The sequence below is a fragment of the Vulpes vulpes genome, chromosome 2, assembly GCF_048418805.1.
Source record: "Vulpes vulpes isolate BD-2025 chromosome 2, VulVul3, whole genome shotgun sequence".
Lineage (NCBI taxonomy): Eukaryota > Metazoa > Chordata > Mammalia > Carnivora > Canidae > Vulpes > Vulpes vulpes.
The window spans coordinates 117,859,447-117,872,707 of record NC_132781.1 but is presented as its reverse complement, the minus strand read 5'-3'; the positions used below and the strand labels follow the sequence as shown (position 1 = coordinate 117,872,707).

At 64.7% G+C, this 13,261-nt stretch overlaps 2 protein-coding genes across 3 annotated transcripts in view; one reads left to right on the top strand and one right to left on the bottom strand.

Moving 5' to 3' along the window:
* ADARB2 (adenosine deaminase RNA specific B2 (inactive)) overlaps positions 1–13,261 on the bottom strand; it is an 88,809-nt gene that overhangs the window by 15,030 nt on the left and 60,518 nt on the right. Inside the window, exons 4-6 of the mRNA XM_072749647.1 lie at positions 8,240–8,408; positions 6,682–6,833; positions 1,485–1,653 (exon numbers count right to left, since the gene is read on the bottom strand). Of these exons, the coding sequence (XP_072605748.1) occupies positions 1,485–1,653; positions 6,682–6,833; positions 8,240–8,408 (490 nt within the window). The remainder of the gene's footprint in view (positions 1–1,484; positions 1,654–6,681; positions 6,834–8,239; positions 8,409–13,261) is intronic.
* Positions 1–13,261, top strand: part of WDR37 (WD repeat domain 37) — a 143,314-nt gene that overhangs the window by 93,818 nt on the left and 36,235 nt on the right. The window lies entirely within an intron of this gene.

The following is a 13,261-nucleotide window of genomic DNA, read 5'->3' as shown; positions in this document are numbered from 1 at the left end:
CCCATCGTCAGAGCATCCCTTGGAAGCCTCCGTGCACGGAGTGCAATGTCGCAGGAGCTCGCGGCCTAGAGCCATCGGTGCACGCCCCACGGAAGGTGGCGGCTGCGGCAGGACCCAGGGCAGGTGGTGTCACCCTGACCCAGGCTCAGGGCCGCCACAAGAACTGAAGGGCCACACGTGCACGTCACTGTGAGGGGACCCCCGGCGCCCTGCACTTAGGAGCAGGAGCCAACGGTACTGGTGCTCAGTGTTCCTGCAGCCCCAGTGTCGGGGAGTGGAGATGGAGACATGGGGGGGGGGGAACGATGGGGGGGGCAGAGACGGGGGAGAGGAGGAGGGGAGACAGAGATGGGAGACGACGGGCGGGAGGGTGCAGACAGACAGAAAGGCGGGGGACACGATGGGGGGGACAGAGACGGAGATGGAGATATGGGGGAGACGATGGGGAGGGCAGAGACGGAGACACAGGGACCCGACGGGCGGGGTGGACGGGACTGGGCTCCTGCTCGGCCTGCGTGCCCCCGGTGGCCTCGGTCCAGGGTGGGGACCAGGGGCGGGCATGCACACACAGCGGGGCCGAGCGGTGTTGAGGGGACGCCCACCACTTGTAGCCCCAGTGCGGCCACCTGCAGAGCTGAGCGCGTCCCATGGGCCGCCATCGGGGGCTGGGCCTCCTGCAGGAGAGGTCTGGGAAGGGTGCAGGCTGCCACCCGCCCACAGCCACCCCAGGCGGCCGTGCCCCGTGACGCTCGTGTGTGTGGGACCCACGGACGCGGCTGGTTGCACCGTGCCCTCGCGCGGGGTCCCCAGGGCCCCGGGGGGTGGCTGAGAGCCCCGTGACCCCTGGCACCCAGAGAGTTTCCCGGAGGAGGAAGTCGCCCCTCTCTCCTGCTTCACGGAAGGTGAGAATGCTACAGGGAGCAGGGGGCGTCTGACGCGTGGGGGCCAGTCCCTCTGAGGCGGAAACCGGTGCCACAGCTTGTCCCCTGGCCCGGGGCTGCCACAGCCCAGAGGGCAACCGCCCGACTCCCCTGCGCCCCTTGGTGGATATGAGCCCTTGCAGGGCCTGGCCTGCACCTCGCCTGCCCCCGATGGCTCTGTGGCCTCCCAGGGAGAAGGTCAGCACAGGCCTGGGGGGGTCCCGCGAGGGTCCGTGGGCCACAGTCCCGCCTCTCGGGAGCCCACGTGCCGGGGACCCAGGCCTGGAGGGTGCACGTGGCCTGGCCGGCGAGGGGGGCACATCTGCCATCTGCCTCCGACGGGCCCGCGGGCCGTCCTGACCTCCCAGGCTTCCAGATGAGGGCCGACGGCAGCAGTGCCTGGACGGGCCGTGGCTCTGCTCAGAGGCACATGGCGCGGAGAGGGTGGCCGTGAGCGAGGCCACCGACAGGCCCTCCTCCCCCGGGCGCCTTCCCCGTCCCTCCCTCCCTCAGGCCCCGCCAGGCTGCAGCCCCCTGGGCAGAGGCGGGCGAGGGGGCTGTTACCTGGCGATCTTGTCAGTGCAGGACATGGTGACGAGCTGCTCACCCAGCAGGACGCCGTCCCACGTCTGCACCGTGCTGGGGCCCCGCACGGGGACCGTCCCTTCCCCAGACTCGATCTTCGTGCGCAGGTGCCCGCGGAGCTTCCTGACGATGTGCTTGCTGCTGTTCACTAGGAGGGAAGAGGCGGCCATGAGCAGCTGGGACCCGTTTGTGCAGGGACAGGAGTCCCCCGCCCCCCGGGGTGGTGTGGAGGAGGGGCAGGTGCGCAGGGACCTCTTGGGGGCCCCGGCACTGTGGGTGGCCGGCCGGGGAAGCACAGGTTAAGTGACCCAGCGGAGGGGACTTGCCTCTGAGCAGAGGCCGCTGCACAGCTGCGCCCAGCGCCGCCTCGAGACCCGGCCACGACGGCTCTGCATGGGCCCGGCACCGAGCGTCCGGGGCTCTGTGGTAACCCGGCCTCCAGCCCGGCTCCTCGGCTGCGCACACGGCGGCACGGCCGGCGGCCAGGGAGCGTGGCTGCGTTCCAAACGCTTTGAGCGTGGACGCTGAGGTCGGAGGTCCGTGGATGTCCATGCTGCGCGATGCCCCTCTCTGCACCCTTCAGCTGTGCTTGGTCCCCAGACCATGGGGCGGTGGGGGGCTCGGGCCTGAGGCCTGTGGTCTGCAGACCCCGGCTAGATTTCATCCTGGCCCGACTGTTTTCTAGCTCCGTGACCTCGGCAAGGTTACTGGTGACGGCCGGACGCAGCTCTTGCGCCCTGACTCGGGCCGCGGCCGTGCCTGCCCCCTGCGCTGCAGGGATGGGTGAGGTAGGCCGTGCACGGTGCAGCAGGGCATTCGCTACCACCCTGGGAAGCTACGAATCGTTCCCTGGGGGCCCCATGAGCCTTCGTCCCATACCCTCCCACTCTCCTTCCCAGAGCCCCGTCACAGGTGCACGCACGTGCACACACACTGCCCACCCCATGGTTACTTGGAGAATGAGCATGAGGGAGGCCGAGACGGTCAACTTTTTTTTCGTATGTTTCTTTATTGGAGTTCGATTTGCCCACATAGTGTAACACCCAGTGCTCATCCCGTCAAGTGCCCCCCTCCGTGCCCGTCACTTCTTATCATCTCTTAAAGTTCTGCTAGTTACGTCTGGCGCACGTCGCATATGGAAATGGCCAACTGCTGTGCTTGCGAATGATACGAAAACAGCACGTGAGCCCTGCGCTCCCGCGCACGTGGTGACGTGGATGGATGCTGAGGGGACTCTCTTTAAAAGTTTCTATGTAAGTTTTGAAGTCGTGGAAATAGGGTTTCTGCCCTATTTATCCTTATCGAAGGCAGCAAGTAATAACGCGTGGGTTTACAGGTGCACCTCCTTTTACAGATCTCGAAATAACTGCTGGTATGTTTTCTCATTGTTTCTGGGAACTTTAGTTCTTGTTCTACGTTTCCATAGTGACGGACATCCATGTCTTAGGGAGAAAGACGCTGTACTCCTCGCAGAAAGTGAATTTTTAAAAGGGCTCAGGTTGCTTTTTGGTCGTCAGCAACCAGGTGCTTGGCGGGATCCAATCTTGACCGGTCCGTGAGTCATCCACAGAAGGAAGAACCAAGAGGAGAGACTGAGCCCGGGTAGGCACAGCCAAAGATGTGCCACGGTGGTGATGGTGAGAGAGCCAATCCCTGCAGCTTTAGGTGGCACCAGGAATCAGATGATGATGATGATGGCCACGAGGAGACCAGGGTGCCCATAAGGAGAAAGATGATGGTGATGATGGTGAGGATGGTGAGGATGACGGCAGTGATGCTGGTGGTCATGATGGTGGTGGTGGTGATGGTGATGTTCATATTGATGAAGATGATGGTGGTAGTGATGGTGATGATGATGGTGATGATGATGGTCACAAGGAGACCAGAGGGACCATAAGGAGAAAGATGATGATGATGGTGGTGGTGATGATGATGTTAGTGATGCTGGTGGTCATGATGGTGGTGGTAGTGATGATGGTGATGATGATGCTGGTAGTGATCATCATAGATAACGGTGATGGAGGTGGTGGTGATGATGGTGGTGATGGTGAAGGTTATGGGGATGATGGTGGCAATGATGATAAAGTGAATATAAAATAGTTCCTATGACTCAAAACCCCTTGACCAAAACTTTGATTGGACCTGACTACCCTGTGCGTGTGGGGCCTTACTGGCTCCGTCAGCTTCCCGGGTCAGGCAGACTGAGAGCAGAGGACCAGTACGCCTCAGTTTCCAGTTGGTTGCAGTGTCAGGGACTGGGAGTTCTCCACGGGGATTTTCTCAGGGAGCATGGTACTTCCTTCTGCCTCTTTGTAATAATTATGGCGTCCTTGTCACTCTCCGGGTGCTTCAAATACCGTGTCATTTTTCAGACCTGGGAGGTTGCCTGTTACCACGCAAGGCTTCTCTGGGTTCCCACCCACTGCTTCTGCATGAGTAACTTTCCAGCAAGTAGACATTACAGGCGGTTAACGCCGTGACGGCAGGGAGTCCTGGCCTGAATAGCAGCCGGTGGGCAGGAGTTCACGCAAAGTTTTCAGGTGGATTGATTTTGCCTGAAGGGCCAAGTGCACGAGGCGCTTCTGAAAACTGTTTATTTTGGGGGGCGCTACATCTCAGGCTGCCTTTGGACAAGCGTCATCAGTCCCGGGACAGGGGGCTGCGTTGGGAGCCTTGGAGGTCTCGCGGAGCCCGCTTCCTGCGGCTCTTCCTCGCCTGGCTGGGGGGTGGGGGGAGCTGACGTTGGCACTGGAGGCAGAATAGGCCCCGGTCCAGCCAGGGGCTGCAGGGGACCGAATCTCCCCGAGCTGCAGCGGCCCCGGCAGTGGGGTGCGGCGTGTGTATGAGCCCTCCCAAATCCACAGAACGTTCTCGTCCACTGTTGGTATTCCAAGTCTGCGGACTCCTCCTTGTGGGCTCGGTCACCCTGAAACCTTTGGAGACGGATGACGAGATGACGTACGGGTGGTCCTGTGCTTTACGGGGTCGTTCAGGTGAGTATTGTATTTCTAGGACAGAACCAGGAGATGGAGACCGACGGCCATGGAGGGCATCCACGGAGGGAGCGCGGCGTGTCTGAGGAGCGGTGCGTGGCGGTCGCCGTGCTGCAGGGAGGAGGAGAGCCGGAAATGGGAGACAAAGGTCTAGGAAGGGCAGATGATGCGTCTAAGCGCCACATTACTTAGTTTCCAAGCCATCTCTGAGCAGTGTGTGCGTCCCAGAAGGTACGGCTGTGGCACCATCCACGGTGACACTGTGACAGTGTCTGCAGCCCCCGTCGCGTGTGTCTTGGGGGGGCAGCGGCGAGCGCGGGGGGGCCCCTGGATGGCCCTGCCTCCACGCACGGACCTTCTCAGCCACGGCCTGTGACTCAGTAGACGGACCCGAAGACGGGGCTTCCGGGAGGCAGCTGCAGATCTGTGACGGGGTGGCTGTGGCCTGACCACTCGAACATCCCTAACATAGGACCAGTGGGTTGGCTCAGCACATGCTTGTGGGATACGACGTAAGCCGCCCTTTCCCGTGGGTTTTGGGGGAAGACGGAGAGGAGGATCTGCGCACACTGTTAAACCTTGGCAAATGGCAGTGAGAACTGAATTTCCCAGGGTAGTTAGAGACGCCCACGGACACGGCGTGTGCATTGGGACGTGGGGGTCGGAGGGAGGGCGGTGCCCGGGGTCTTGTCAGGGCTCCTTGCACGGGGCCCCCTCGGAGTGGTGGGGCCAACCCCATCTGCCCGGAACCCTAGGACGTGGCATCATCCCCCGTCTGGTCCCCCGGGGTGAGTGGAGTCACTCCTGTCACTCAGGCCGGGCCCCGCAGGAGCCGTACACCTGCCCGGGTGGCCCGGCCGGCCCGGCCCTGTGTGCAGGGAGACGCACTCGGTCTGCGCGGGGACTGCGTGGGGGTCAGTCCCGTAGCTGGACACGTGTGGATGCTCAGGACGGCTGTGCCAGTTCCCCACCGCACCCAGTGACCGGAATCCTGGGCGGAGTGGGGCAGCGGGCAGCTGCGTGTGCGGACGCCCCCGGTGGCCCTGGATGAGCCAGGCTGCACACAAGCCCAGGAGCGCTGGCCTGCCGGCAGGGAGCCCCCGAGCACCTCACACCCGGGGCTTCGAGTTCAGTCGTACAGACTCCGGGAGGAAGGATTACGGTCCGCGTGGACGAATCTTTTTGAGGAAACAAGTAAACCTGGGGAATTTAGACTTTTTTGAGCCACCGGGGGTCGGGGGGATGTGACATCACCAGCCACAAATAAACCTCCCTACGTGTGTCTCAGCCACTGTGCTCCTGCCGGGGGTTTCCTGGGGTGTCAGCGTCTTGGTGGGACCAGATCCCTCATCATGCACATGCTCAGTATCACTGCCCACGTCAGACAGTTGGCCTGGTGCTGCTGCTGGGACGGGCCTGCGTGCGTGCATGCGTGTGCACGCGCGTCTGTGCGTGTGCACACGTGTGATGCACATGCAAGTACAGTACGTGTTTGCACATACCTGGAACAGGCCTGTGCATGTGTGCGTGTGTGCACCCATGTGGTGTGCATGTGTGCACGTGTGTGCATGTGTGTGGTGTGCATGCATGTGCAGTACATGTCGTATGCACCTGGGCTTCTGGGACGGGTCTGCGCGTGTGGTGGTGTGTGCATGGTCTGTGCCGCGTGCACACGTCGCACCAGGGATGAGTCCGTGCCCTGTGGAGCAGCTGCACCTCCTGGAGGTGCGGACGTCATGGGACCACACAGGGAGGCGGCCTGTGTCCCGATTCTGGAACCATCACTTCCGTTGGGTGGATGCCGTGGGACACGCCCCTGAGAAGCCCCCAGAGGGCAGCTGCTGCCCAGCGCCCAACGGAGCTTGTCACCCCGAGGCCACACCTGCCACCGGCGTAGTTACACGTGAGCCGACGCGGCCGGCGCTTCTCTCCGCCAAGTTGCCAACAACGGCGAGGGACGCCGCCTGGACTGCTTGTGCCCCGAGCTGCTCCCCACTTCTCCCTCTCTGTCCCCTGCCTCCTGGGGTGTGGGCCGCCCACCGGGTGACGTGGATGGGAGCGCCTGCCCTCCGTGCCCGGGACCCCGACACCGGGCCTCGGGGAGGACTGTCCCGCACGGCACAGGCCACGCGCGGTCAGCACGGCCGGGCCGGCGTGGGCACAGTGGGTGGGGCTGTGCTTACGGTCTGCCGTGATCTCGTAGGGCGAGTGCAGCCTGGCGTCTCCGCAGGGGGACGTGCTCACGTACAGGTGGAATAGCACGTTGTCTCTCAGCCGGTAGCCGCCGTCCTTGGACCGCTCGAATATCGAGTGCTCTGAGTCCTCGCGCCGCTTGCTAGGGTCACAGAGAGGCCTGGTCACCTGCCGTGAGCCGAGCGGGAGGGCGCCCACCGGCTGACGCCATCGCTCCCCAGCTGTCCCGTGTGCCCTCCGCGTGGTGCCTCCCGCCGCCAGGCCGCGTCTGCAACAGGCGGAGGCTCGTGGGGCGCAGACTCCATCTTGGGCTCACGTGTCACGGAGCCAGCTCCCTGGCAGGAGTGGCCCTGCTCTTGGGGGGGGGGCTCGGTCCCCGGCCCCCGGCCTCTCAGGGCCCCTTCCCCCTGCAGCTGCCGGGAGTCTGCCCACAGGCCTCCCCCGCCCTCCTGGGCCTGCGGGCAGACAGTGCTGGCGCATCGGGTGCCCATAAGCACCTCAATTCTGCACATTTAGTGTGTCGTGCAGAGTGAGGCCAGTGCTGGTGACGGCCACCCCGGCCTTGGGGCCCCTTCCTCGTGACCCCCTCAAACACACGCGTTGCAAGGAGGCAAGAAACGGACCTTCAAGGCCACTGGGGTCACGGTCCTGGGGGACAAATTCTGGGAAGTGGAATCCATTCGGAACTGTGGGGCGCAGGGAGACTTGGGCCCGGTCTGGGTGTCACCAGGGCTGGGAGCTGCTGGCCTGTGGCCTGGCTGGTGGTGACTGAGCCCGTGGATGAGGCCCTGGGACGAGGCCCCCAGGAGGAGACCCCAGGACGAAGCCCCAGGACGAGCCCCCAGGACGAGGTCCCTGGGAGGAGACCCCAGGATGAGCCCCTGGGACGAGGTCCCCGGACTAGGTTTTGGCACGAGGCCCCAGATGAGCCTCGGGATGAGGCCTGGGGAAGCGCGGGGATTCTCAGAAGCGGCACCGACAGGTGCACGGAGGCTCTCAGCTCGCCCGCCGCCCGCGGCTGGAAGGGCCGGAACGGATGGCCCGTAAGGCCGGGGCGCAGGGGGCAGCCTCAGGCCGAGGTGCCGTCCCTGTCCTCACAGCCTCCTGCGGCCAGGAATTTGGGGGCCGTGCCCGTCTCCCGGGGACAGTGGGCTTTTTTGGGGGGCTTCTTTCATTCCTTCTTTGGAAAACGTAGGGTGGTTGTGGGATGACCAAGCAGAGGCTGGCGGTGGGAGGGGTGGGGTGTGGGGGCCCCTGGACGAGGGGGCCCGGGAGTAGCTGGAGCAGCTCGGCAGCCGCGGGGGTGCATGTCGCACGGGCCGCTCCCCTTCCCCCCCAAGGAGCCGTGTCCTCGGCTGGATGGCAGCTGGAGGCGACCTCCTTCCAGGGCCTGTGAGCTCGTGTCCCCCAAGCAGCTATGGGGTCCTGGCCCAGGGCGACAGGGTTAGCAGGCAGGGAGCCCTGGGAGCTGCACGGCAGGGCGGCAGGCGCGCGGGGGGGGGGGCTGGGAGGGCCCTGAGGCTCCGCGTGGCCGCAGGCGGCCCTTACCTCAGGTGCAGCTCCAGCTGCGCGTACATGAAGTGCACCAGCGCCCGCCTGGCCACGATCTCTGCGTGGCAGTCGTTCACCACTAGCCCCTGGTCGTTGAGGTACTCGCCACTGATGCACTTGGTCCCCGAGGACAAGACGACCACCTGTGCCTGCCTGACGTCCAGGCCTGGGGGACAGAGAGACTGTCAGCCCACGTGTGCGGGCCGGGCCTGCGCCCCCGCCCACCCCCCGAGCCTCCCCCCACGGCAGGAGCCCCCCACCCGGAGCCTCGCGGGCACCGTAGGCGGTGTCGGCAGGTGTGGGGGTGCGGGCCCAGAGCACCCCGCGGGCCCGGGGACCCGGGAAACTCCCAGCAGCTCCTCCACCCCCGCAGACCCACGGGCGCCCTGAGTGACCACAGGCTGGTTCTCGGAGGGACACAGACGGTTGGCCCCTCCCCACGTCTGTGCAGACGGTGCCCAGCCTGCCCCCCAACAGCCACATGCGAGCAGCACCGGAGGCGGAGAGACCCGGCGGCCCCCGGGGTCAGGCCGCAGGTGTGGGCGCTGAGCTGCGGGCAGCAGCCCCCCATCCTGCCGCCGCCTCCCCTCATGGGGCGGAGAATCGCGTCCTCATAGACTCCGGTGAGCATAGGCCCCGGCCCCCCCAGGTGCCACCCAGGACACAAGAGAGACCCCGCGCACACTCAGCCATGGGCAGTGGGCCTGCTCCACCCCAGCACGCGGGGACGGGGGGACAGGGGGACAGGGGGAATGAGGGATGGGGGACGGAGGATGGGGGAGAGGGGGGACGGGGCCACGGGGATGGGGGATGGGGGAACGGGGAGGATTGGGGGATGGGGGACAGGGGATAGGGGGACAGGGGGATGGGAGGCCAGGGGGATGGGGGACGGGGGGCTAGAGGGGACAGGGGGCCGCAGGGACAGGGTGACAGGGGGCCATGGGAAATGGAATGGGGGGGTTAGGGGGGACAGGGTGCCGTGGGGATGGGGGATGGGGGATGGGGGACAGGGGGATTGGGGGCCATAGGGATGGGGGATGGGGGCTGCGGGGCCAGGGGGATGGGGGATAGGGGGACGGGGGGACGGGGATGGGGGATGGGGGGACAGGGGTACGGGGGATGGGGAGGTAGAGGGGACGGGGGCCATGGGGAATGGAACGGGGGGGGGCTAGGGGGGAAAGGGTGCCGTGGGGATGGGTGATGGGGGGATGGGGGACAGGAGGCCACAGGGATTGGGGATAGGGGCTGCGGGGCCAAGGGGCCGGGGGATGGGGGTTGCGGGGAAGGGGGGATGGGGGGACAGGGGACAGGGCCGCGGGGACAGGGGGTTGGGGGGGCCTGCAGAGATGGGGGCAGAGCTGAGCAGTTGGGTGCTGAATTTCTGGCTCTACCACGCTCACTCCCCCGCCGAAGCTGGTGCCCGTCTCCGCCTGGGGGTGCGAGGCCCAGGGCCTGCAGGATGCGCGGATGCCGGGGTCACGGGCGCGGCCTGGGCCTGGGGCAGCCACAGGGGGGACCTGCAGCACTGCTGGCCCGGGGGCGACCCTCGCAGACGTGCACCTCCGACGGGACGGGCCCCGGAGCGTCCTCCCACCCCTGCCCTGACCTTGATCGCATTTCGGGGGCACCGTCTACACTGCGGACTCCGTTTCCCGGAACTCGAGGCCAATGTGCAACATCGCGCTTCCCAGACCCATGAAAATGTGTGAGTCTCTGCGTTCGGCGCCAGGGCTTCGCGCTTTTCCTGAGGAGCCTGGGCCGGGTGGGAGGGAAGGAGCCGGCGATCACGCCCCCCCACCCCGCACTTGTGTGGGGGCCTGAGGGAGCCCTGAGGGGCCACCTCCCCCCAGTCCCCGCAGCCCTGCCGAGCCCCGGGGCAGCCGTCGCTGCGGGGAGAACCAGGCAGCTGGCTTCGGTGCCTGTGGGCCTGGGCCGTGAGCCTCCAGAGCGGCGCGTCATTGTTCGGAGTGCTCTCTTTACATATGTAAGAGCAGAGTTCTGAGGTCAGACCCACTATGGTTTTTGGACTGTCTCTGTGCCCCGGTTCCCAGCCACTGACCCGGCGGAGGCCCCACGGCCTGTACGCCCCCCTCCACCCCCCGCACTTCCTTTCCCGCCCTGGGATCCTCGCTGAGCCCGGAGCCGAAAGCAAGCCGAACCGAAGAACTGCTGGGAAGGAACCGCAGGCTGTGCGGGGCCACCGGCGCTGGGGAGACCCTGACAGGCCCTGGTTGAGCACTGTCCACTGCGAGGACGACGACGACGCCTTGGCAGCCGGCTCCCGCCCACGTCTGGGCCTGGACGCGAGGCCCTGAGTTCGGGTTCCGCTGCTGTTCCCGGCGCCTCGTCCAGGAAGCAGAGTCCAGCCCAAGGACCTCAGTGACCTTCCACGTCTCAGCATCGGAGGAAGCGGTGCCTGTTGCCGCTCCGCGTTCTGCAGGTGCGGGGACTTGGAGTCGTGGAAGGTGACACTCACAGTTGTCTTCTTGGCTCTCGGACCTTCGCCGTCGGGGGCACGCGCGGGCCAGCCCAGCAGCACGGAGCTCTGCGGGGACGCTCCCCGCTCCTCCCGGGTGCTGCCAGCCGCTGCACAAACACTCATGGCTGTGCCTTCGCCCTCCAAAGCGCCTGGGCTCCCTGGAGTCCGCCGCGCCCCACAGTCTCCCCCTGCGGGGCGGCCCCTGTGAGACGCACAGTGGACGTGGGACCCGGCATGGGACTCCGGTCCTGGGACATGGCTGAGGGACGGCAGGAGGGGCGTGGCAGAAGGCACAGTGTGCTGACGTTGGTGGAACGGGTGGAAATGCGTCGAGCGACCTGCCCCCGAAGCTCCGGGCCCACTTCTGTGGGAGAATCCTTCCCACCATGACGTGGCAGCCGCGGCCAAGGCCGTTTAGAGGGTTCTGGAGCCCGCGGAGATCAGGAGACCTCAAATCCTTTTCATCCTGGGATGCCTGTTTGTCATCTATTCAGGGACAGATGCCGCAGAGTCTCAGTGAAATACCAGCTGCCACGCGTGGGGGCGAAGGAGCAGTACAGTACTCGCCACAGGGGCCTGTGCTGAAGGTGCAGCAATAGCTTATAGTCAGTTAAAATGCAATACAAAAATATGATAATTACGGGCACTGAGGAGGCACCTGACAAAATCCTACAAGGATTTGGATAAAAACTCAAAAAACGAAATAGAGGGATTTTTCCAATGTGATGTTACATACACATACCACACATAGAGAGGGGTGTACACACAGGCACACACGTGTGATATGTGCAGAGAGGTGTGCACACAGAGATAGGTGTGTGCACACGACAGGTGTGCTCATGTGGACATAGGTGTATGCACACACAATAGGTGTGCACACGGAAACAGGTGTACACATGACAGGTATGCACACACGTGGACGTAGGTGTGCACACACAACAGGTGCACACACAGAGACAGGTGTGCGCACTGTGGACATAGGTGCATGCACACCCCCCTCCCTCCTGCGGCTGCTCGCTGGGGCAGCCCTAGAGGCTGTGTGCGGCTCCGGGACGCGGCAAGGATGCCCGCGCCGCTCCGTCCCTCAGCGCTCCCCAGAGCCGTTAGCCAACTGACTCAACAAGAGAAGGAAGGTGCAGCCAGAGCAGTGGGGACAGAGAAGTCGCTGTGTCGCTGCACGGCGCCACGATTGTGGGCATGGAAATCTCCAGAGAGCCCAGCCGGGAGACTGTGGACATCGTTGGAGAGTCTGTGAGGTCACAGGGCACGAGCGAGTGTACAGAACTCAGTAGCTCTCGCTTGTACACACGGCTGCTGGCAGGAAACTGGGAGGAACAAACGGCTCCGCTGAGCACAGCCAAGAGGAACAGGAGTGAGTTTCACAGGACGTGACCAAGACGAAAAATGAAGAAAACAGTGACTCACCCCAGAAGACACCAAAAAACCTGAACCGATGGATGGTGCGTGCCCTCCTTGGACGGGAAGGTTCGGCGTCCGGGGTCCCCCCAATCTAACGTGATTGTTAAGGTTAACGGGATTCCCGCCAGGGCAGCACTGGGGCTTTGTCCTTGACAAAACCTGGTTTAAAGGTGCGGTTTTGTTGCGTTACTTGTTTTTGAACCAGGCGCGCTGATCTCAGTGGTGACCCGGGAAGTGCTGGGGAGAAGCGCAGCAGTGGGACACACCCTAGGAGACACCCAGCAGGTTCCAAGGGCTCCAAGGGCTCGGGAGCCTCATGCTGCGCTTCCACCCGAAGTCATAGACGAGCTTAGTGCCGGTGAAGGTGGTGATGCCTCGGAGCTGCGGGTGGGGACACTGGAGACCGTCCCAGGGGGCTGTCGCATCCCTGAAGGGCCATCTGGCCACAGCCACCTCCTTCCTCACGTGCAGCGGCTACGTCCGGGTGGAGCAACACGCAAGATGGGCTGCACGCGGTGTTTCCAGCAGCTCTGCTCACAATGACCCCAACTTGGAAGCGTGTCCTCAAGCAGGTGACGGATAAAGATCTGCAGTCCGTCCACATGGTGCGAAGCGACCTGAGCCATCCCCTGTGGAGAGACGCGGGAAGCCCGGGCCCCTATCACCCAGGGTGCCAGCCAGCAAGTGGGACGGCACCTGCGGGCACCCTGGGGAAGCAGAGCGCCGGGCGGGGGAGGTGAGCGGGTCTGGGCGGCACCGGGTCACCCGCGGCGTCGCACACCTGTCCGCGCCCACGGAGTGTGCTGCACCAAGAACAGAAGCCGCGCACTTGGCTGATGGAAGAGAGGACAGGACTTGAAGGCGCTGGAGGGCATGTGTGGGTAACCGTGCAGGTCTGGAGGGTGGAGGCCTTGCTGATGACGAGCTCTCCGTGCAGCACAGGCCCTCAGCCCTGCTGCGCCAAGTCCCGCCCAGCTGACAACAGCGCCTGTCGGGGCAGCAAGAGGTCAGTAAGAGGGCGGGGCTGCAGGGAGCCCGCAGCCAAGCCACGATGCGATGTGGCGTCGCAGGTAAGAGCTCACGGATGGGAGTGTCCCCGTGGGTGACGGGAAGGCCCCGAG